The 25,579-nt window shown below is 43.1% G+C and overlaps 1 protein-coding gene across 4 annotated transcripts in view; it reads right to left on the bottom strand.

Moving 5' to 3' along the window:
* The window catches only part of LOC124405228 (LIM/homeobox protein Lhx9-like), a 108,026-nt gene that overhangs the window by 15,382 nt on the left and 67,065 nt on the right, over positions 1–25,579 (bottom strand). For 3 of the 4 annotated variants that reach the window (XM_046879945.1, XM_046879943.1, XM_046879944.1), the window contains 2 exons: positions 13,909–14,557; positions 11,388–11,596 (listed from right to left, as the gene is read on the bottom strand). In XM_046879945.1, coding sequence (XP_046735901.1) covers positions 11,388–11,596; positions 13,909–14,319 — 620 coding nt within the window. In that variant the 5' untranslated portion in view covers positions 14,320–14,557. Of the gene's footprint in view, positions 1–11,387; positions 11,597–13,908; positions 14,558–23,675; positions 23,682–25,579 lie in introns of all 4 variants that reach the window. The other variant, XM_046879947.1, reaches the window with a different exon arrangement.

The raw sequence follows: 25,579 nt of genomic DNA on the forward strand, positions 1-25,579 counted from the left end.
AGAGAGAGGACACGTTCCCAGGTCAACTCTATGATGTGCGGTATTAAATAATCGTCCAATCAGTGTTCGGGGAATCAGAGAGTCTTTAAAGGCAATCTGCATGTTAAAGAGAGCCCAACACTGGAGTATTTTGCTTCTAGAGGCAGAGAGACCCACCGCCGAGAAGTCTCGTGGACCAATAACCAGCCGCCTTCTCTCTCTTTATTTCTCTTTCTCTTTCTCTTTCTCTTTCTCTTTCTCTTTCTCTTTCTCTTTCTCTTTCTCTTTCTCTTTCTCTTTCTCTCAATACCCGCTGTAGACGCATGCCGGTATGATACACACATAGAAAGAGCACGGTCCAGGTGCGGGTAAATTTATGTAACCGGTAATTAATCTGGCAAATAGTAATTAACACGTTTTCGCGCTCAATTCCAAACCGTATATAACTCGTCCTCGCGTGACGCCCGCCAGTCAAATATGTATGTATACACTGCACGTACGTGTATGAAGGGTGTTGCAAATGTGTAAAGATATCGCACGCATGGTGCAGCAGGATCGCATCACGGCCCACCGTCTGAACATTAAATCACGTGAAATGAATTCACGACGCTAGATTGGAAATGAGATAAAATTTTTCCGGTGAAAGTCCATAGAAATTCGGAGAGATTATCGCTGTGTACATGTAAGTATGATGGAACCATATACAATATATATATATATCTACGCTATACGTTCACTGCGAAGCGAATCAGCGACTTTTTAGCCAAACTTACTTGCTGCATAGCTATATATGTATATCAACCAAGCTACCAGCTGCAATAAGAAAGTCGAGTAAACGCTTCGTTTTTCGCAGAAAGAGTGAGAGAGAAAAGGAGAGAGTTAAAGATGAAATGCAATTTTCTGTAGAATTAGGTAAAAGATTTCGATGATAGAAACTTAACTACGTTGAAATAAGAAATAAATAAACAGAAAATAATTACATCGAAGTAAAATGGTTAAACAGCATATTTTGCATGATCAAATCTTTATAACGTCGCGCTGATCGATAGATACAAATTGTGATCGAGCAGGTAAGCATTATGTAAAGATGAAAAATATATCAAAAATTGAAAGTTTACAAAAGTAAAAAAAAAAATAGGTTCACACAAAAGAGTTGTGTAAGAGAGAGAGAAAGAGAGAAAACCGAGCTAAAAGCCATGTTGAACCAGAATGAAAAAATTAAAATAAAAAATTAATATCACGAGCACGTAACCGTGTATAGTTAAACCCGATACCGAAGTCGAGGGGGCAAAACAAAGTTTGTCAAGACTTTGCAAAGCTTACAAAGTCCTTTGTTCCTCTTGCGAACCTCTTTCACGCAAAATCTGTCTCATTAACAATCTAATTAATAATCCAATTACCCGGGCAAGATCCCCGGGCATATTTTCATGGTAACAGGAAAACAATTCTGCCCGACATCTACGCCCCCCCACCCACCCCCCGTCCCCGCCGCTCCTCACCACCCCCTTGCTTCCTTTTCCCTCGCCGCCGCCACGTTGCTACCTCACCCCGGTTAACCCCACTTTTCCCTCGCGACGCCTTCCTTGCCACCGACCCAGACTCTCCCTCTCTCACTCTCTCTCTCTTTCTCCCTTCCTCTCTCTATAGGTATAACCTTTGTACGGGTAGGGGCGGCAGCCTTCGTCCCCTTCCTTCGTCGCATTCTCCCCTCTTCACCCCGGGCGCTACCAACCGGCACCCCCCAAACCCCTAGGAATTTAATAAGCAATTACCAGGGATGAAGCGAGACGCATCTGTGTACCTGTAGATATAACAAGGGGGACAAGAGAGGGGGAGGGGGGAGGTGGCATGACGGGGGAAATTGGCTCATGTATACAATATTTTCAATAAATTATATTTGCTTTACTCGATTACGATCTTCTTGCGCAAACTTGTGTATCGTATATATAAACATGTGCGATCATGTCAATGCGTTGTTTATGATCGTGTAGATCTTATACGTGTAGTTTCGTGAATGTGGAGATACAGTCAATGTTACAGGTTTTACACCGTTGCAAATATTTTTTGTAAACGTTTACATTTTTCGTACGTCTATGGTTTTTTTTTTTTTTTTTTTTTTTATAAAAATTTTATCGAGTAACATAAAGTCTGCTTGAATACTCATCATTATACATATGCTACATATCAGTGTTGAAAGTAATATATTCACGCACGTATAACGGAAGAATTTTGAATCGAAACAAATTATCGATGACGTTCCATAGACGGATGCATTGCATATTACGGATAAAAGATTTTATGCTAGTGAATTCAATGAAAGGCATATCAGATAGATTTATTATAGTTGCGTCCAACATATAAGCTTGATTTCAGGTCGGCCAAAATCTTGAATCGATTATACGAATATGAGTATACGACAATAAAATAAGTGAAGAATAGAGACAGCCGGTACAAAGTACGAGGCAATCAGCCGTCGTTAAAACCAGTTCGTATGCCATTTTATGAGCAACAAAAACGTCAGAGACGCCGGAGAGCAGCGACTGCGGCAAGTTGTCGAAACGGAGAGCGATATAAGGCAGCGAGAGGAACGAAGAGGACACGGAGGTGTGTGGATGCAGGAATGGAAAACCGGGATTTCGAATACTGCATACAGTTTCACCGTCCGATTGCAAAGAAGCGGCAGCTCCGCACGGCTAGCAATAAAAGTAGCGGTGAGGGGGAAGTCAGTGAAGTAACGGATTGTTTGTCCAATTACATGCCATCGATAAATATTGCCTTGTCCGCACACGAAACTAACGAAGACGCCGAGGTGCGGAGGGCGAGTTGAGACGACTAAGAAGAGAAAAAATACAACTATAATAAAAAGAGAAGAGGTTTCAAAGCGCGCGCGCGCACACACACACACACACACACACACACAGAAAGGATAACTCTCGGGTAAGAGAGAAAGAGAGAAAGAGAGCGCTGAGCCACGATAGTTGTATTGTATATCTATACCTACTAGACCCACAACGTTGGGACAAGCTCTTCTAATTAACCAGAGCACGAAGAGAGAACTGCAGAGAATCTTACGCCTCGATGCAACGCGATATCGGGAGAAGACCCTTCGCAAGGAGAGTGTTCTCAATTTTCATTCTCCATCATGTTTAATTTTTTAATTATGCTTTGTTTTTACTCCGATCCTCTGACGGTGAGATAGCTAATCTACACCTTTGTTTCTCGATATGCTTTCATCAAGATTAGTAAGTCGGTGCCGTATAATATGCGCATCGATTCCACAATATCAACCCTCTGTGCCTTACCACTGTATGTAGTTTTAAGATATAACGTTAATAAATAAAAAAAAATCAAGACAACACTTTATTGTGTAAGAAGAAAAAACTAGAAGCATATTTATTTTCAATATAATTGTTCTAAATCCTGATGCAATAAGATGCACATTTCTAACGCAACTACGGCTAGAATCTCACAATTCACCGACATGTGCATAAATACAGGTAGCACTTGCATATGTACAAAATACATACATTTTTCCGCCAATGAAAATCCACCGTTTCTACGGGCAAGCGACGTTCGCGACTAAGTTCTTATTCGAGGTGGAGGTCGACGACTGACGTCGTAGAGTATAAGGGACCTAAAAGCGAACGAAGATTCTGGCACCACGTTTATCATTCCAGGCATGCAAACGTAATTTGATATATTATGCACACATAAGCGACGGCTGATCGCGATTATTAGGTTGCCTCGACTCCACCACCCTTCTTCCGACCCCCCCCCCCCCCCATCCCCCCACCCCCCCATCCCCCCAACCTTCGGCATCCCGACGTCGCCACCGCGGCGTCACCTCCCCGTGAATGCGAATTCAAGGCTATTTGCTATGCTGTCCACGTTTTGCATGCTGCACATGCTGTCGTATAACCTTATGTTATGTTATTATATTACCATTACCGTTACTGATTACATTAACGTATGCATACGTATATTCAATGTCAGTTGATACAATATACGTGAAAAACTGGAATTGAGATAAGAGTAAAATTATTGCGTAATCGATTCGTTGACGGACGAGACAAACAGAAATAGATTAGGCTAGTTATGACAATGTTTTAAAAAAAAAGAAAAAGAAAATATCGGTCTCACAGCGTGACGGATTACGATTATAATAAATTTCTATACATTTATAAGGATCCAGTAGTAAAACATTCCACGTTTATACCGAACCCGATTAAAATATTTTCTCTCAGATCTCTGCCACTACCTATAATTTTGATTATCCAAAATTTTGAAAAAATATAAATATTATTTGCCTCAACCGAAAAGTAAATTTAGATAAGTTGTCATCTAGTCTACGTCGTATAACTGTAGATATCCCTCCTCCCCCGGCGTTTACGAGAATTAACGTGAAACATACTCCGCTGAGTGGCCATCCCTTTGAAAAACGTTGTGAAGCCTTGTGAAGTTTTTTCGTCAGGGGTGAGTATGGAAAAACAAAATGAAAATAGAAACGATACAGAAAAAAACAAAATAAAAGAAAATAGAAATGCGAGGTAAAAGAGATTGAAGGGGGTAAAAAAAGAATGAAGTGACATAAATAAATGTAAAAAAACAAGTACGCTCGATTCTGAGGATCAAAGCTCGACTAAAATTTCCACGCATAATTTACCTTAACTTGTTGAGAAAAATAGCTCCATCGCAACGGTTAATCGATGTTTATTATTATCGATATATCTGTTGTATACCTATACATATCAGTTGCGTTTACCGTTGTACAGACAGTTCGTATTCTGCATACCACGCTGCGCATCATGGATGTCTTTCCATTTCGATTCGATAGGTTTCGAAGAAAACGGCACCCTGCATATTACTAATTTTCAATAAATCGCAAGCACAAGGGGTGCTAAAAATTGACGAAAAGAAGATGAGAGGAACGGAGAGACACGCAGGCACTCTAAGAAAATAAAAGTTTCGGCGAGGGGTTTGTTGGAGATGAGGAAAGGTTAAAGACAACCAGGGACCATTACGATATTAGAAAAACTGATTAAGTGGGTACCCCGGTGGATTTCAATGTCGTCGTATATATATATATCTCGAATTATCCAAGTCCACGTATCTGAAAGGTAAAAAAGGCTTGACAGCCCCATTCTAGTTGTAATTCCGAACAAAACCACTCCGACAAATGTTCATTTAACAGAAAAACAAAGAAATGGCACGATTTCTCCAAATGTATTATCGCGATTTCGTAGAATCCGTTCCATTCCTTTGTTCCTGCCTTAAATGAAAATGTGTCTGAGTGTTTTTGTCCAGAATTGTGTATAGAATGAGGCTTTGATATTTGGGAGATATACATATACGTGAACCAGGACACCCCCTTAAAGGTGCCTTTGACTAACGGTAAAGGATATACCAACTACCCCGACAGACGCAACTGAAGCAACGCTCTCTAAAACCAAGGCTTATAATTTTCCCTCCCTACGTTACAGGAGTACACAACAAACTTCGCACACCGTGTGGATTTCGAACTTCAGCGTCGTATAAAGCGCTCGTTTCTTCTCCTTGCACGTTATACGTATCACCTATAATACCTACTTGCCTGACAGAAGGAGAACGAGAGGGAATGAGAAAGAAAGAAAGAGGGAGAGAGAAACGACGGTGTGCGTAAAAAAACTAACGTCAATCTCTGAAGGCAAAGCCCGACGCTCGGTCACAGTCGAATTAAAATAGACCCAACGGAGTAGTATAGTTATTAAAGGTTTGTTTATCAAAGGCTATAATTACCCTCAAAGAACCTGTCATCGCTCGGGGAGATGTATAAACGCCTTCTAATATCCAACCGACGACGACTCCGCGGGCCTGCGGACGTTCGTCACACACACATACACACATGCCGCACGTGTAATTACGTAGGGATGGGATGTATATGCCCATTTCTCATCGGGACGCAAAACTTTGAAGCTTCTAAGTAAATCTACCGTCACCTCGAGAGATTAAACAAAATTATTTCACCCCGCGTATATTCTACGATTGTAGATAGAAATACATATAAGGTATCCTTCCCTAACTTCTAAGTATAGGTATCAGGTATAACCAACATTTCGCGGAAATTTGAAATCAAGAAAACATTGATTATCATTATGTGAGTAAAAATTACACTCAAGTTTTGTAAGATTCAGCTTTTCTTGAGACAAGAAGTTACGTAGAACGAAAAATTTCGTACGTTTCAATTTCAAAAATATAATTTTCGTTGCCAAATTTTTATTCCTTTTCAATCACTTTCCGCATTGACAGTGATTTTGAGGCCTCAATTTAAATGTATTTTTTTTTTATTTTTTATTTTTTTTCAAAATTAACCGGTTCAAATTACGCAACAATTTTAGGCTGCGTAGCCTAGCTACATATAATTTTTGGACCGGTTGCAACACCGAGTGAGCCAAGAACTTAATCCGCGACCAAATAAAACGTTAGTCTGACAAATCTAAGCCTTCCGAGTGATTTGTGCCTTCTTTTGATCTCCGGACTGAACTCGAAATAACTTTTCTCCTCGGCATGCTTGTCGAGTGCTTACGCGGGTCTCGGCGATGAACTTGCAACGCGCGGATGTGGACATTGCGTGAATTCGAATGCGTGCACGTATACAGTCTACACTTAAACACGACACACACACAAGGCTCCAGTCAGCGCCAACGACACGTGAATTGATTAGGGAATTCGAGGTATCGATAAGAAACCGGATGACCGGATGACGATACTCACACACGTGCAGAGAGTGGTGAATTATTTTATATACGTACAAGTTATTTGACGACGAAATCATTCCCCGATACAACGTATGCCATAAACATTATAGAGATAGACACGTGTAAAGTGTGTTTTACATGTGGTTGTAATAAACTACAAAAAGTAAATGGGATAAAAAAGGCAGACCAGGAAACGATAAGTATATGTGCGCGATATAATATATCGACAAAAAATAATAAATAAATAAATAAATAAAAAAAAGATTATAGAAGAGGGAGGAGAAACAAAGGAAAAGAAGTTGTAAATAAAAAAAAAAAAAAAAAAAAGAAGAAGAAAAAACCAGTAGCGACCCATGATATAAAGCTTTGACACGTGGCTGGCAATTATTTCCTGCACTGTTCCTTTGTGGATTTTGTACAGATATAAATGATATTTAATGTGTGTTATAGCAGCAGCAGTCGTCCTTTGTTTTTAGCTAATTGAAAAAATACTCACAGAATCGCAAGCGGCACGAGCGGCGACAAGTTTTTATCGAAAACGTAGACAAGTAATGTATTTATGTAGCGAAAACACATGCAGCCGTTTCATACAGGGTGTGCGGTGTGTTTCGAAGAAAAACGAAGAAACTGGAGGAGCCGGAGAAAAGGAACAGAGTGTATAAGAAGCGGGAAAAATAATCTGGCGAGTTCGTCGAACGAGAACAAGGGAAAAAAAAGAAGGAAAACAATGAAATAAAGTAAAGTAACAATTAAAAGAAAGAAAAAAAATTAAGAATTCGATTAACCAGCTTTTTCCTCGTTCGCCCGATTCTTCTCACAGGCGATCTTACAGGACGGCTCATTTTAATCGCAACTTCTTTTTTTCCACACTAATTTACTACACTGTAGCCCATCTATATTCGCCGCGGTTGTCGAAAGGTAAAGTTAGTCAAATATTTCAGCAGCAGCAGCAGCAGCAGCAGCAGGACCATCAGAAGCATCGGCAAATGGAGAGGAATTAATTCGTTTGACCGCGAGGGATGCAGCGGCAATGGATTGAACGTGTTGGATTCGATTCGGATATAAATTAAGACCCGTGCTTTTCAGGGATGGTTTCACCACCGAAGCAGGACGAGGACGGGACAAACTGACCCGTGAATTAATCCAACTACATTTAAACGCTCGAGTTTAACCTCTGAAGGTTTTATACAATAGGCATAGATACATTTGTTCATGTATAAATATATATATAGATAGGACTCTATAGGCGTCCGTTGATCAAACGAATTCCCCCTTATATTCTCCCGACGATATTTGGTCAGCGTCAATCCGATCACGCAAAGGTTAAATCGAATACAGATAAGGGTTTGAAAGGCAAACAATTTTTGCTTTTTATTACCAATTATTCCAAGAAATCATTAATCGTAGTTATTTCTTTTTTACGTTATCTTTCCAACAACGACGACGGACGTATAATGAAGGACCTGAGGATCCTCTCAACCTAAACCACGAAATGAAGTGGATTTCGGGCAAGGCACAGCAACAACAATAACGCGTGCGCGAGATTCGTGGGGGGCTGGTAAGCGATTAGAGGGGGTGCGGGAGGGGTTGTAATTAAGTTCTCCTCGCAAGATATTAAGAGATATCGGTCTACTCCGGGAGAGGCAACACGCGACCAACTTCAAAGGCACCCATAACGAAGTCCTTATCGTTCGTACACTGCCACCCACTACTCTCCAAAATCCTTGACGAATGTCCTCGAAAAAAACGTAACACCGAAACAAAAAGAATTATCGAGACACGCATGTGTACGTGAGTACGAAGTAGGCACGCGAAAGTTATTATTCTTTATCGAATTAACCTGCATATTCGATTTATCTTAGGTATATATTATTGCATGTAGGTAATACATTTCGATGAGAGTTAAAATTGGGAGAAAAGCGATCCCCTTCCCTTTATAGATGCGTATGATACGATTTGCCAATTTCGTTTTATTTTATTTTCATTCCATTTTTTTTCGTTCTCTCCCGCTCTCTCGACCCTCTGATTCGCGACTTTTGTATTCGCTTAGCGGCCTCGCGATTCTTTGACGTCTTGTCAGGTCGGTCAGTCAAGCAAGACTAGGGAAGACTACCAATAGATATTCCTGGCCAAACAACCCCAATCGGGACCGTTTGTTACCCTCTGGTTTTACTCGATCAACTACGGAATACGTCAGTATACTGGGATATACGTGAAACGGTATAACTTTGATGTTGATACACGCTTGCAAGAACAACCTTGTTCATATCAACAATGTACGATAACATTGAAGAATGAATAATAATTTCACATTAAATGGAAAACACGTTCCAAAAACAAATTTGACATTTATCGTTAGACACGATAGAAAAAGGGGGGTAAAAGCGATGAGGTTAAATTAGGGATGAGTGAAGAAATTTATCACAGTTTATATTAATAACGCCAAGTTCTACTAATCTAAATATCGACTACACGCGAGGTATAAAAATATTATACGGAGTGATTCATATCTTCGTTTGCGTAAGATAAGAAATTTTACGATACTCCGAGATTACATACAAAGAATTTCCGATAACGTAAAATGGATTCTTCTGAACTGCAGGTTTTTTTTCACTGTAATACTTTGGCGAAACAAACTTGTACAAATTTGTGCGATTGATTCATATTAAAGATTTTATCATAATATTACAAGAATATTCGTCAGGATTATTTCTGCAGCAATTTGAATCGGTAGCGAGTTGAGCGCATTGGAGGAGCAGCTCGCGTTTCAACGATTCCAACGATTCCCGAGACCCCGATGATTCGAGGGGTGCAGGGGGTGCGCCGTATCAATATTTGACCACGACGCGCTAATGGCGCCGCGACGCCCGACATCCCCAACCCCCTCTCTATCTCTTACACACTGCAGGATAGTCGGTAGTTGAGTGTATTACGAGATCTCGGCGTCGATATAATACGACGACACGACGACACGACGAGTGCACGCGTATGCGTGAGCGTAAAATCCCAATACATCGTCATCAGCAACGGTAGCGGAACGTACCTACAAGAAGTCGAGCGAGCTTCCCCATATGCACGTACACGGTTACTTACACGAACGCACAAAGCGCGCGTTTGTAACATGTTACATATATAGACACGGGGGAAATGGAGATGCACACACACACACAAACACAACGAATACAGAGTCAACGACTGTCGTCGTTTCTTTTGAATTCAAGAAATGTTTCAATCAGTTTGATTGAAGGGCTGCGCTACGGCAAGAGGGTAAACTCGATTTACAGCCACGTAGGGGGTAACGTACCGAGGCGAGGTGAGGGGAGGCGAGGGGTTCAAGAGGAAGAGGAACGGTACGAGGACGACGCCGGTAGGAAAGGGGGGCAGGGGGATGAGGAGGGGGGGGGGGGGGGGATCAAGGGGTGCCACAATCACCGGGGATGCGTCCAATCACCCCTCCCACCCCTCCTACGTTCCTACGGTTTGGACCAAGTCCCGCCCACCCGCAGACTAGGAGCGGCCAATCAGTGCCCCGAACTTTCCGCTGGATCGCTCAGATCCTGCGGAGCCGCGACAGCCGCGGGGAATCCTGGGGTAGGGTACGCGTCGGTTTGGCCTAGATGTGCAATCAGACCGTTTCCAGACCCCCGGAACCCCTGGAACCCCCCCATGGTCGCCCACCCACCCGCGCAGTCCTGGACGAATACCAAATTTCACCAATTTGCTAGGTACTTTGTTGAATCAACATGATTGTGCTTGACGTTTCCAGGGTGCGTCATTTGGATAGATGAATAGCTGCCTATACTCCTACCGTACGTCCAGCCGAAGAGAGAATATCTTTTGATTTTGTCCATAATTTTAGAAATTACAAATTATCGTAACAGGTATGTCTCGTGACTTTGATGGACGCCGTGCAGATTTTTTTTTCTTTTTTTCTTAACCGTCTTGTTGTTCTCTTAGACTTGATTCTTGTACTGTAAGACCGCACACACGTTTGGGTCTTGCATGAATATTGGCCAAAAATTTTGCGAGCCCCCCCCCCCCAACTAAACCCACTCGGCTCTAATTAGACGAGAATTTTTGGTAAAAAGTCTCATACACGTGTGCGTGTACTTTGTGTACATATACACATAAGAGTATATATGTATATGTATATATATATCTATACACGTATAACACACGGGTTCGCTACTGATAATTGGCCCTTAGCGGAGTCTTAAAAAGGCCGCTAGTTAGGAGACAGACGGAACAGACAGACAGACAGTTGGACGAACGGACGAACAGAAAAGAGAGGGAGAAACAGAGGAAGAGAGAGAGAGTGAGATATAGAGAGAAAAAGAGAGAAAGAGACTGACGTTCTGCGTCGATCTATTCCGAGCACGGCTAACTAAGTCAGCGTCTGTTTCTCATTAAATTAACGTCTTTGTGACCCCGAATACTCTAAATTTGGAGCAGTCCCGGGCAATTATCCTATAGGTGAATGTGACCAGGAGTAAGAATACGCAGTTTCGATCTCCCGCGTACCGCTCCATGATCACCGAATGTCAATCTCGTCACCCATGGTCTGGTAATTAAAAATCTTACTCAAGGTTGATCCCCCCCGCAGGCGATATTCGATAATCATACGAGGCAAACGATGACATCTAAAATACGTATAAAATGATTGGACTCACTCACCGAGTGTAGTCATTCTTGCAGAGGATCATATTGCCCTTCGTGAAACAGCTGCGCCCGATCTCAGCAAGCGCTGCACCGCAACAGGTACATTTTAGGCATCCGTTGTGCCAGTAACGGTCCAGAGCGAGCAGGAGCCACCGTTCCACTATGCGACCACCACACCCCGCACATTGCTGTATACTCGTCGGTCCTCCGGGACCTTCTTCTTGCTGTAAGGGTTGAAATAAGAAGAAAACAAAAGAGTGAGTCAGAGTTTTTCTGTCGGTACATGTGGGTGGATAGGTGTCGTGGGGACGCCGAGGCAATTCCCGGGAGACAAGGTTTCGAACAGGCCAAAAGACGTTTACGACGACTTCAAACACCATGAATGACTAATTCGACGAAAAGTAAACTGATGGAAATCAGCTCAAAGTTGGCCCTGTCATATCGGGGAGGTTCGTTGGCAAAGAAGTATACTCAAATGCTTCACTGAGATTTTGAGGGTCTCTCTTACAGGTCGGGTGAAAAGGAAACTGAAAGAAACTGAAAGAAACTAAAAGGCAACGATCTCTGAAACCCTTTCGAACTACTTTCGGTTCGTCGGTGGATATAATTGGATGAAATTATTTCAGTCCGTGGGAACGAAGCGAGTTCGAGGTAAAGCACGAAGGTTCTCGGTCCTCGACAAAACTGAGCGTGAGCCACGCGAGCGGTCGGCTCGAGGTCCGTCGGATAGTTTCGCACGATTGTCCGGTATACCTACCGTGCGTACTCTATCTGGTAAAGCGGAAACCGAAGAGGAGACGACATTGTCGGATGATGGAAAGGTGAAGGGCGAGACGGGAAAGAAAAACGGGGGGTAAGGGTCATTCGTTATCCTGACGCACTTACAATTTTATCACCAGGAAAACACTTCATGTGATTCATCCTCGTGGTGATAGCACTGATGTGGTACTGGTTGTGAACTTCCATAGTGAATATGTATGTTCATGTATCCCAGGATCCTGTCCCGGTTGAAATATTAGCAACACTGAACCCTCACGAACACGATGCACTGCAAATTCTCTCTCCTACACAACGAGCCAGCGTTCACTAAGGTCCAAACTAAGGCCTTCGACGACGTTGAGAATAGTTTAAATTGGGCTTGCGAAAGGCCGGGTCCACCGAACAGAACACCGTTACCGCATGATTACAAACTCTCCATCTCCACTCGTGTATTAGTCTTGGCATGAAAGTAAAATCGCTCTGTCTTATTTCGTCGAAAAACGCGTTTGCGCTTCGCGTTGTAGAATATATCACAGTAGAAAACAACACCAGCAGCTTCCTCGGCCGCGTATCATCGCGTGCATTATAATCGGCAGTAAAAGAATACGAGACGGTAGAGAAAAGAACCGAAGTCACACCGAAAACTCTGCGTACCGCTACTCGGTAAGCCAGCGAATCGAGTATACACAAGTAATGCGATATACCCCCACTTTTGCGAACAACCTGCCTCTTCGAAAGGCAGGCCCCAACTGACTGGTTGGAAAGCGAGTGCTTTGGGTCCGAATGCCCCCAGGGGCCTTCGGTGTCTGGGAGTAGGGGGAGGCGAGGAGGGGGATCGCCGCGGTGGGGGTTTCGTAAGAAGAGAGGTTAGGCTCTTTGGAAAGGGCCGAGAGTATGCACAACAGTCGAAGGGGCACGGAAAGGGCCTCCGGTCCGGTGCCGTGGTAGGGATGAAATGGAAAAGGACCCAACCACCACCACCACCACTGCCACTACAACCGTCACCACCACCCAGACTCTATTCAATTATTCCGCCATGGTTGCTACGCCGCGCTACAGACGCTCTATGGTGGTCCCAGTTAAATGGGGATATTGTTAAGCGCTCAATGCCGGGCTAAGCAAGGGTCGCCTCTCGCTGTATAACTATATACACCGTGTAGCAATGTGCCCATGTGTACATAAGGGACGGACGATGCACAAACGTAGAAAACGATGAAAGAATTTTAGCTTCATTTGTTGAACGATCCCCCTTCCCTTTCTATTTCCTTACCTCTCGCTCACTCGCTTACACTCAAGGAACGTTCCCTTCTACCGCACGATGCTCTGTACCTCGTTGCAGAGTCTCTACCAACGGATAGTGTGCGCAAGATTAGTGATACTTTGATCAACCTGAGTGGGGAAGCCTGGTATCTATCTGTCTGCAGCGCTGTCTGTATCCGAGTTCAACGTGAGAATATTCCGACCACGTATACATACATCCACGCCGACGATTAAACTACGACCAATGGAGTTCATTTACGCCTTCGTTAGACCTTCTATTCATGATTTAAGCTGGTGCCACTTCGCGCTCCTACATAAACGAGTTGCAGACCGAAAGGTTCCCGAGACTCGAAACACTCGTAAATGGTAAATGAATAAAATCTACGCGCCAATTCTTTCCCATACACGAATGCGTGTTAAACGTCCAAAAACCAACGAAAGAGTACTCTTCGCATCCTCTCCTCGACCGATAATTATTATCTACAAGAAGGACAACACAATCACCTCGAAAACTCACCTTCAGCGTGCAGTTGTTGTTATGGTTGACGGGCGCATACGCGGGGTGACCTGGATGATGAGGGTGAGGATGTCCAGGGTGATGAGGGTGTTCACCGATCATTCCACCGCCGGCACCGTGATGATGCCCGTTACTGGGCATTCCTTGGCTCCCGGTTAACGTCGTGTAAGGTACGCCGGGGTCCGTCGGCGCCCCGTGCGAGGGCGAATGGGGGCTGGGAAGGTCCGGCGTCGTCGTGGGACCACCGCCACCGCCTCCACCGCCCCCCGGCGTGTAGCCATGGTGCGCGTTTCCGGGCCCCGGGTGATGGGGGCTGCTCGAGAGCGACTGGTGGTGCGGATAGGCTGCTGGATGACTCGGGTGACCGGGGTGACCTTGGTGACCGGGATGGCCAGGATGGTGGGGATTCATACCGGCCGTCAGGGCGCTAGCCAGCTTGACGAGTGTGAGGGTGGGCCGCGGAAGCCCACCGACTAAGTCTGTGCGAAAGTTTACACCGCGAGTCAAAACGACTCGACGGAAGATTATCACCGCTATGCAACTGGGTATGTCGTACCCAGCTTCGTTCTCAAACGAGAACTTCGGAGATTCGGTTTATACCCGAAGAAGCCCCCTCGTTCAAGGAGAGATTCCCAGGCGATGTGTTTATCTGAAACAGAAACCATACATTTTTTATCGTATAGCGTATATTATTATTATTATTATTATTATTATCATTTCATAATCAGATGTTGGTCGTCAGTTACGTGACGTCGGACCGTTGAATTCCTTATGCTTAGACAGTTATATTTATGGCAAAAATCAATGGTGTTTTCAACAATGCTTATCACAATCTTCACCGAACAGATATCGGATAAACTTGATGAAAGATAAAAAAAGTTTAATTACGATTTTTCTAAAGAATTGGTGATAATTTTACGGCAGATAATCAGGGTAGTACTGCTTCGGAGTATATAAAATTTGAACCTCAATTATAGGGAACAAAAATTTCAATCTGAAATCAGATTTGTGATAGTAGCTTTGTCGCTACCTTCCGCTAGTATATAATGAAGTTATTACTCACGGTCTTCCGATAAGATAAGACGATAAGACGAATTTCTACAGTGCTACATTTGAAGATGTAAAATTCTGAGAGGGAGAGAGCAGCAGCTTAGGATGCAGTGAGTATTTTTTTCTTCTTCCACTTCCTTTATGGACCATTGCAATAAAAGTAAGGCTTTACGAATTACCCCGAGGTAGTGCTTTGTTCCCTAGTAACCCCCACCCCAGTTGCCGCGGACTTCTTCTAATTAAGCATTCTATTGTTTTAATTATACCACCCTCTCTTTATTGTGCCAGCGTGCCAGTGCCGTGGCGGGAAGCATCCAATGGAAAATCTAATTTTGGTTAAATTGTTGTTGTTTAGGAAATAGGCCGTTACGTCGTAAGGCCAGGATAAAGTAAGGGCGGCCGGGGACGGGGGTTTAGTTGTCTTCTTCCCGACAGCCTAGCCGCGTGGGAAGGTGGGTGGGATAGGTAGGTAGGTAGGTAGGTAGGTAGGTAGGTAGGTAGGTAGGTAGGTAGGTAGGTAGGTAGGTAGGTAGGTAGGTAGGTAGGTAGGTAGGTAGGTATGAAGTAGGTGCCCCGAAAACTCGACGGGTTTCGAAATCGACCCGAAATTAGTCCACGGCGCAAAACCGATACCCACGGATGTAAAACGAGGAAGAAAAAGAAACAAGCCAAGGAAACCAGAACAGAAATCGTGTTCTTCAAAACTTTTCAAGACATAATCGCACGGCTGGTAGATTATCGTGGTAGGCAAACTGCCCGTCGATCCGTGCACGAACAAAATGAATGTTTTTCTTTTCCAAATCTAAAACCGATTACCTGGCAAATTAAAGGGCGGGAAATTATCCCTTTGATCTCTGAACGCCTTGCAAGGCTTCGATTCTTCCAAACATTCGGCGGTCAAAAATTAACTAGATCCAAACTTAGTTCGCAGTTTGACCAAACTCGTGTGTGATAACTATTATACACACTTGTCGCTTGGAATACGTCCTCTCTTCACACTTCTGCAGCCAAGCAGATCAAACTGTGTCGAGTTGTAAGTGACACTGAAGGCCAATTGATTCTGGATTAACGATGAGAGATACTGATAGCACGTCGATGATGAAATCTTGATTGCAACGAGTTAATAAACAGTTCGTTTATCTAATCACGAGCGTCAGAATCTCAACTATTAAATTGTCTTCCCGCTGCTTACCAACTTACAATCAGGCGCAACGCCGCGATCATGCCAACTCAACTCTACAATATATTCACGCAGCAAATCACCAGTTCGTGCAGAATAAATTGCATTGCCGTTAATTCCACGCGACAGAATGAGTCACCGTCCAATAATACATCTTCTTCGCGGACATTCGATCCGAGGTTGAAAACACGGATACGGTTGTTCTACCTGCACGTACCGTTAATTATTTGGCAAAATTTCTTCTGTCCGGGTGGCCGGTAGCCGGTTGTTGTCCGACTGTCCTTTTTCAGTTTTGGCTTTGTAGGCTCGTTTGGATTTGCATTCGAAAGCGGCCAGTCACCCGTAACCTGCTGTCGCTGATGCGAAATTACCTGCACCGCTTGCTTGTGCCCAACGAACGTCCATAGAGGATTGCAATTTTTGTCGGTTACCTGTCGTTTCCTTCACGATTGCTTTGATTTTCCTCACAGGTAGGTAAGCCGGGTACGAGAGCTGTATCGAACCCAACGGGTGGTAAATAAGCTTCTCGGGAAGAAGGTACGTCCGCACGTTGAAACGAGAGCGTACATGTGCGGCTAGTACCCCGGCAGTAGCCGCGTCCCTAAACCTAAAACTATTAAGTCACCGTACCTGGCATCTGCTGCACATCCAATTAAGCCCGAGGCGCTAATTGCTAATTTTATTGTTAATTGTTCATTACCCCCCGTCGGTTTTATTATCCGTTCCAAGTAATTTTACTGTTTTCTTGGCTATTCTATACACACACACACACACACACACACACGCACACACACACGCCTACTTGCCGCTGTGTAAAAGGCTATATGTAGGTATACACACGTATACACCTATAATCTACAATGCGCAGTTATAACCAAACTCCATGCCCGAAGCAGATAAGCCTGCGAGGGATTTTCACAATACCCCGCGGAGCTAATTCCTGTCAAATTAACTACTTACAATTACCGCGTAGTTGTGCATTGCATACCGAATACCGCATCGGGATATCATTTTTGTCCATGCTTCGTTAATATTTCTCTCTCATTTTTCTCCCATTTCACGTATTATTGTATTTTGGGAAAGGTATAAGAATATTTGGGGGCTGGACATAATTCCTATAATCATTTCTCGTGTATACATATATATATACATATATATAATACCAATATACGTCGGTAGAGTACATGGATATATGTATCTCGCTTCTTTTCAACGATTCCCCGAAACGATCCTAAGAAATACGCCTTTTAATTTGACTTCTAATAGCGGTGGAAGAGAAAGAAACACAAACATCAGCGTCGACTAGAGGAGAAGAAGAGGGGAAGGAATAGGAGAAGAGAGGCGAGGAGAAATCCCCGAGACGAAGTCGGGCGCCAGAGTCTCTCTAATTACTATAATCGTTTTTCGTAATAATTAGATTATTTTCGGGTCGCCCCACTTCAACCCCCTCCTCCACCCCGGGTTTGTTTCGTCGGTTATTATCCCTTGGGTTATCCCGTGACTTATTATTACCAGCTACACACACTGATCCTTATTATATATATTTTTTAATACGTGTCCTCCACTACAACCCACCTATATATCCTTCTCTCCGTTCGCTCTTCAACTCCGATCTTTGACCCTTTGTTCAATTTTCTTCCTCGTCTTTTTGTCCATCTTCTTCTTCTTCTTCTTCTCGTTAAAGCGAAGAGAATAAGAATGAAGCGATTTTCTAACCACCGTACGCTATACGCAGTATTGAAAATTTCTCGGCAATAATAGGCACGATATTCCCGTCATACGTTCATTACCCCATTACCCATAAGTCATTCTACCCGTAAAAGCTATTAATTTATCAGCCAGCTGTTCATTTCTCACTTTCAATGCACGCGCAAGCGCAGAAATTCTGCACGGCTACCTACCCCCGATGGCCAAGATGATCCCGTCTTAGGGTCTAGAGTCTAAATCCAGGTGGTTCTTGAAGTAACAAGCTGCCAGAATTGGATATTTATGGGGGCCAGGAAGGTCGAGTGGCGTGTATATACATGTACAAGTAAGCTGGAAGCCCGGAGAACCGTAGGCCGCTCCAAGACGAAACGATCACAGTTTGCAAATAACACTTTTACACTTTACGGGGCTACGATGTGTTATTGCTCCAGCCAATATAACGTTTCACCGAACACCACGTCGCGTCGAGGAGCTAGACGTGTGTGTCGCACTTCCACATCAACACTTCTACGGGATGATGCGATAACGCAAGGAAAAGAAGAAAGAAAAAATCCTCAAGGAACAAAACTCAACGGTCGTCAGCAAGACTTTGGACGCTTCGCCAATTTCGTTCCTTGATTACGGATGAATCGGTAATTTGTTCAACGATAAGTGGTTTTTTCAGATAAATCTAACGACTTGAAAGACGTAATTTAACAGCAGTCAGTGAAATAGTTTGGAGAAAACAAACGATCTGACGAGTATCTTTGGTCTCGTCTTTACCATCGTGTTTATGCCGATATTCACGGTTGAAATGAGTCCTGTCTTTTGGGCCTTGTTTTATCCAGAAAAGCGAGAAAAACGAAAAAAAAAAAGAAAACCAGAGAGGATAAGGGACGCACCTACATTTACGCATATTTTTACCTCACGGGCGAAGGTAATATAAGGAGTAGAAACGAAGGGGGGGAGAGTTGAGGAGGAGGTTGATAGCAACGATATGACGTCGTGAGCTATGTTTATAGTGACCATATATTAAATTCAATTATTCAGTCCGTTCGCATTAAGGGACCACCACACCGAGAGTATAATAACATTAATGCGTCAGAGATTTATACCACGGCGAGGATGAAATTTCATCGTGGTAAGAGCCCGTGCCTCCCTCGCCGACTGACTCGCGCTATCTCTCTCCCCCTATCTCTCTCTATCAGCCCGTCTCCCTCCCTTCCGCTCGCTCTCTTTCTCTCTCTCTCACTCGAGGCTCGCGCAGGAAACAAGAGTTATGGGGGCCATACTGATATCCACTATAAAACCCCGACTCCTGCCGTGCTTAATTAAATTCGTATTAAGACCCTGAGTGTATTCTGATGTAGCGACGTATACGCATCGGTTGTATAACCGTAATATCAGAGATTATTCCTTCCCCTTCGTCCGCCGAATCCAGATACGATCCGCCTCCGCATTCGCGGTAAACAGGCGACAAGATGTGTTCGTACCTGGTCAAGATTCGTCCGGACTTCGTGCGAAGGCCTCCATATCGACCCGGCCGAAGAACCAGATTCAAAAATAAAACATTGCAAGAAAAGTGAGTGCCCGACTGCATTTGTATACCTATGTATGTGATACTATCGTCGGATACGCGGCATACAGTGCACTTAGATTCATCCATTATATACGGTAAAAAATGTTGCCTCGTTGGAAATGTACAGGGGAAAGGAAAGTGCGTAGTAGGATAAGAGAAATAAAGCAACATCGTACAATGTTGTAAAAGATCGACGATGGATCGTTCATTTCGAGCCAATAATCAATTTTTTTCTTTTTTGTCGTAACAATAAAGATGTACAGGAGACGAACAAATGAAATTTATTACTCTTTCAGTTGCACCTACGTATTTATTGAAAGCAATGTTTGTTTGTGAAACGTCCAAATATCTCGTATTAGTATTTTGTACGATAGATATACGCTGTATGTAAATTTTTTTGATTTCGTAGAAGTAAGTTCTGTTAAACATTATGTACCTGATACGCTTCGTTACACTAAAGTGAAATGGTACACGCTTCGGTCAACTTAGACACTATTACCAAGCCGTGCAAATTTACAACTGTAGATAATGCGATTTGTCGTGTAAATTTTTGTACACCATCGGAAGGTTTCGCTTAGCGACAGAAATTTGACTCACCTAGATTCGAAGTGCAAGATTTTTTTTTTCTCAAAATCGTGTTGTTTTTCAATATACGTTCGCAAAACCTGCCAATCAATCCTTTCTTGTATTTAGAATATTCTGCAGACATTGAAGAGGTTAAAACAGACGCCACTTGTACGTTATGCGTTAACCAATTTGGCAGTTGAATCCCTCCGACTTAATTAAAATTTCGTAATAAGAACTTGGCAGAGATGCTGCACACATCGCCCTGAAACTAATCGCATAAACTACATTGCCAACAAGTTAATTGCCTTTGGTACGAGCGGAGATTCATCTGGCACTCTAAGGTACTCTCATCATGCTTGCTCACACCCCAAGCCCGCGTGTTTCACAATTTCAATTCCAATTCAGCTCACGTCGATGTAACCGTCAGATTTTCACAAATTTCAAACAACAGATATTAGAATAAAGGTAGCACCGAGCAATTAATTACCTAATAACTAATCTAAAAGTCCCGTAACAAGAATGACGACAACTGCGATATTCAATAGTCTCCAAGTTCAATATAGATGGTAGATACTGAATCCAGTTATACGTACTTGCAGCACGAGTTGTTCACTGTACTCTGGGTCAGTCGCATTAGGTGGTTCAAGCAATGCCCTTACCCCGGGCCCTGATTGGTCTGGCGAAATGTGGCTCGCATTAGAAGACTCGATGCTCGTGTAATTGGTTGAAATTAGCAAGTTTAGTCATTAGGGGAGTTTTGGTGGGCTGGTGGTTCTGTACTCGACTCTACGAATGGGCGTCCATACGAAGTGTGGGTACCGTCGGTACAGCGCCCACAGGCATGCATGCTCACACATGCGCGGAGAATCAGAAAGTGTACGAGCCTCGGAGGAGGAGGAGGAGGAGGAGGAGTAGGAGGTCTCGGCAAGAGATATCGAGAGAGAGAGAGAGATACAGGAGGACAGAGTGGAGGAAGAGAGAGCGAATATACCGCAAATAACTGTTTCCAGCGCAATGCTGCGGTTTTGCACCTTACCGTCGCGATATCAACACTTTGGACAGTGTTTAACCCTCGGAAAGCATGCCGACGGGCTTGCAGGGATGAAAACTTGAGAGAAGAAGGCATGTCGGATTGGAAATTGCGCAAGAATGTGTGAGGCTCCAGGGCCGTGGACGGTACGACACACCCACATAACCGTACCGCACATCGCAGGCTTGGCGTTCAGTTCCGCGCAGGTTAAGTTATGGGCAAACCTGGCGGTATCTTACACGGGGCAGTTTATAACTTTGAAGCGATTTCGCGTTGCGTTGCGGCACAAAATTGCCCGCGGCAATTTTCCTGTCCGAAGCATGGCATAGGCAGGGTATGGGTTGGGTACGGTACGGTACGGTACGGTACGGTATAGTATGCTATGCTACGCTATGGTGGTATGGTATGGTATGGTATGGTGTGGTATACGCGCGAGAGAGGCTACGAGGAAGAAACGGAGATGCAGAGGGATACGAGAGAGGCTGCGCGCAGCATTTATTCCTACTCGGTAAGCGAGGAGCACCGGGCTGTTTGAAACGTGATTGGTCGTAAACACCGGAACTATCCGGTGATTGGTCGAGTTTGATGGTGCGTTTTGGAATGCGCGTCGAGCACAGCTGCCGGAGGATGGTGGTTAATTTTGTAATTGCGTAATGAGAGTGCGGAGGACCGCGCCGATCCTCGCAGCTCCGCGTCTCCTGCTATCCAAGCTGCACGGGTTTGAAAGAACCTCCGCGAAGTTGCAGGTTGGAAGGTTAAAAAATGTTTCAGCATAAAATTGATGCGAAAATTAAATCGAAACTAGGAAGGAAGCCTGGGTTATGCGAAAATTTGTACAAAAAAAAAAATAAATAAATAAAACACCGGGTCAATTACCGAAGCATGGTTTCAAATTACAGCGAAACGTTAATAACTAGCTATACTGTAAAATGACATCAAATATGGATCAAACAGCCCTCCGCACGCAGGAATGAAGCGCAGACCCCACCCTCTCGGGGTGGCGGAGCCTCCGGAAGAGCCTGCGGATAGTCGATGGAATATAAGTCCCGGCCCGTTTAATAGAATAATTAAGGGTTCTTCAGAGACAGCTGATGCCTGCGCGTCTGGCTGTCTCTCTGCCTCTGTGTATACATACTGCATACATATATGTAAGCATACCGACTGACGGGGGTAGAGGACAAAGGGGAGTAAAAAAGCGAACATACTGCCGGCCGTCTCGCAGGGGAGAAATAATATATTACAAAAAGTGGGCCAACGCGGATGCTTTCCGCACCCCTGCGAACTAAAAACCTGATGTAATTATTGTATGAAAACAGATTATAAGCGTTTAAATATAGGTACACCATGAAAGATATTGCTCGAGTTTGGAACATTAGTTTAATTGCCTCTTTGCTTTAATTCCTGAATTAACTAGTGGAAGTTGAATTGCGTCGAGACGGAATCGAAATTATCGTTATAAATTATTATTGTGAATATTGAAGGGTTTCGTATATGTATGAAATAAGCGATAACGCTGCAGCGCGTGGGGAAAACGCGCCGGCTGCGATCTCGTTTGAGGATTTAGATCGAGGTGAACTGGATAAGAAATTTAATATCAGTAGGTGAGATAGGCCCGTAAAATGAGTGACTGCCACTTAGCCCTAATTTGGTTCGTAAAATGTCAAACCGAGGGGGATATACGCCGGAGCGATTCCGCCGAGTAAAACTAAGGAATTATGATTCGGATATTGGTTTCTGGTCTCAATTTTAGGGTCCAACCCTATAACGAAATTTTCATCCCTTTGCCAATGAAATACTTATATACGCCAAGATGTTGTTCGGAGACAAGAAAGAAAAAAAAAACATTATCACCGTAACGTTTGCTCATAGAAAGAAAAAGCCGATGATGCGGATTATTAGCGTCAAAGATATTTGTAATATCGATTACCAAATTAGCAAAATTGCGGTTTTACTTTGTATACACAGCCATGCCAAACCCTACTCGACATGATGCTACTATCGGTTTATCAGATGCCTGAAGGGACGGTAGCAGCTGTTCTTAGGGTGCGAGTGTGGCTATGGTAATTTTGAAGAGAAAGAGAAAGAACGGAAGAGGAAAAAGAGAGACAAAGATGAAGAGAGAGAGAGAGAGAGAGAGAGAGAGAGTTTGGAGGATTCGGTCGATATCTGTCAAATACAGATTTCTTTTTTTTTTAATTTATCAGAGCTTCCCGTTCGCCACAAACCCCGTAACGCAAGCATGGTAAAATCCAGTTTTATTTTCTCCTCACGCTATAGACATTTGTGCACGTTGTATGTAAGGCTCCACCGTTGTTACTCACCCCGTAACTTCCACCCTCCTCTATACCCACTAGAGAAAGCTAGAAATTTAATATCATAACCGAGAATTGTAATTCTTCTCCGCTGCTCTGTAACTCGTATAGTTCAACTTTTTCAATAATAAATATCGTCTTATGACTCTACCACTCGAATGTGCCTCGTTCACTTCTGTCTTCTCTTTGCCAAACAATTGTTCAATTTCTGCTTTCACATATTCTGTAGTTGCATTTCAGTGCATTTGTATTACTCGGAAAAACCATTTTTTAGAAAAAAAAAAATAAATAAAATAATGACAGACGCGCATGGAGGAAAAATTAAAATAAACAATAGGTGGGTATATGTGTATACACTGCAACGATTCTCTATGTAAGGGTGCCGGCATCAAAACGAATTAGACGGACCGTTGAAGACACGATTTAACAACTGCGGTGGTAGTAGATGCATACACACATGATGTATAGAATAAACGTAGGTATAGCATGCGCATGACATACGCGTGATGCTCACTCAACCGCGATCAGTGCGTTTTAGCGTTTTATGCAACACTGTGTGAAACAGGAAAGAAAGAAGAGAGAAAGAAAGAAAGAAAAAAAGAAGGGAGGGAGGGAGGGAGGGAGGAAGTTCGTGGTTCAATTGAACGCGGGCATCATTGTTGTGTAATAGAACACACGCGTTGCTACAAATCTGCAGGCATTAGCCGTTGAAACGCGACGACAAGAGCAGCTTGCAGCAGCGATGCAATTGTACACGATGGCGACTCGTGCATTTGTTGGGTTCTCAGCTTACTCCGGAGTCCGGTGATCCTTCACCGTGCAGTTCCCATTGTATATTTTCGGGGTGCCGAAAAATCTAATGCCAAATAATATCAACGTATTAGGAGCAATATGTTCACGCGCAGTGACCGGCATATGTTGTAATTCCCGTAATTTATAGCCTAAAATTATGTAACGGATGAACAGGCCGTAAGTGCACAGCATAGAAATTTTCAAAATTTCTTATACACAAAATTATATAATATTTTATTATCGTTATTATTATTATTTTTAGTCGTCTAACAATTTCCAGCGAGATAATAAGCGGGTGTCGGAAAGTCTAGTTAATGGAGGACAAGGAGGGTTGGGTTAGGTTAGGTTGGGCGTATAGCGTACCTTCGCAAATGATTCTTCAGCTACAAGTTGGATATTAATTAAGTTGGGAGAAGTAACGAAATTCCTGGTAAAATAATTATTGTCGGAATGACGACTGAGACAGTTGCCACTTTGACTGTAACCCCTTCCTCTCTGCAGCTGAACAGACTACAGAGAAGATATAAATGTAGGGGGGGAAGAGCAAGAGAAAGGGAAAGACAGTAGAGTTAAGGGGGTTGTTACGACTTGCAGAAGTATTATGCAAATTCAGATAATTAAATCCTGCAAGTCGAAGTGATGAAATAAGAGAACGGAAGACCAAGGAACGAACGAACGAACGAACGAATACCGAGGAAGTGGAAACGGGTAAGAGAAGTCCAAGAACGGATGAAGAAACGGCTACGCGGAGGTAATAAGACAATTAATAATTAAATATGGATGAGACGAAGATGGACTATAAAACTGGCAGCTGACTAAACACAGAATGTTATTTATATAAGTTTTACTACGATTATAATACTGCTCTTACGAGTAAAAAGTTAGTACGTTTGTAATAAAAATGCCCGTATCGCACAAAATTAACGAGAAAACACGAATGGCGAAAATTCAACTAGAACAAACAAAAAAAAACAAAAAATAGGACAGAGAAAAAATTGATAATGATTCACACCGAGCGATAATGTGGAACCTTGTTAGAAAAAAAACAATTCGATTGAAAAATCCAGCTTACAAATGAACATGAAAAGAAATTCTGACCCCACACTGAGCAAACTCGTCTCAAAAATAGTTGTAGAAGTTTATAAAAATTGTATAGTTATAACGTATTTTTTGAGGTTGTATATATATTCTATTCCAATTATGCGGTTCGTCGGATAATAATGATTCTTACAATAATAATAATAATAATAATGATAAAGGGAAATAATAATGATAACAATGATAACGACAACAAGTGAGCAGCATCAGCATCGTTATCTGTAATTCAAAGCACTCGAAAGTTGGCAGGAATCTGACCGGAAACGCTCCACCGACGGAAGTGGGGAGCTTTCCAACTTACATTTATATCCTTTAGCTCGTTCCTTTTTCACATTATTATCATTATTGTTGTTATTATGGTTAGGTTGTGTGATTTT

Source organism: Diprion similis, chromosome 4 (genome assembly GCF_021155765.1).
Source record: "Diprion similis isolate iyDipSimi1 chromosome 4, iyDipSimi1.1, whole genome shotgun sequence".
In the NCBI taxonomy this organism is placed as follows: Eukaryota; Metazoa; Arthropoda; class Insecta; order Hymenoptera; family Diprionidae; genus Diprion; species Diprion similis.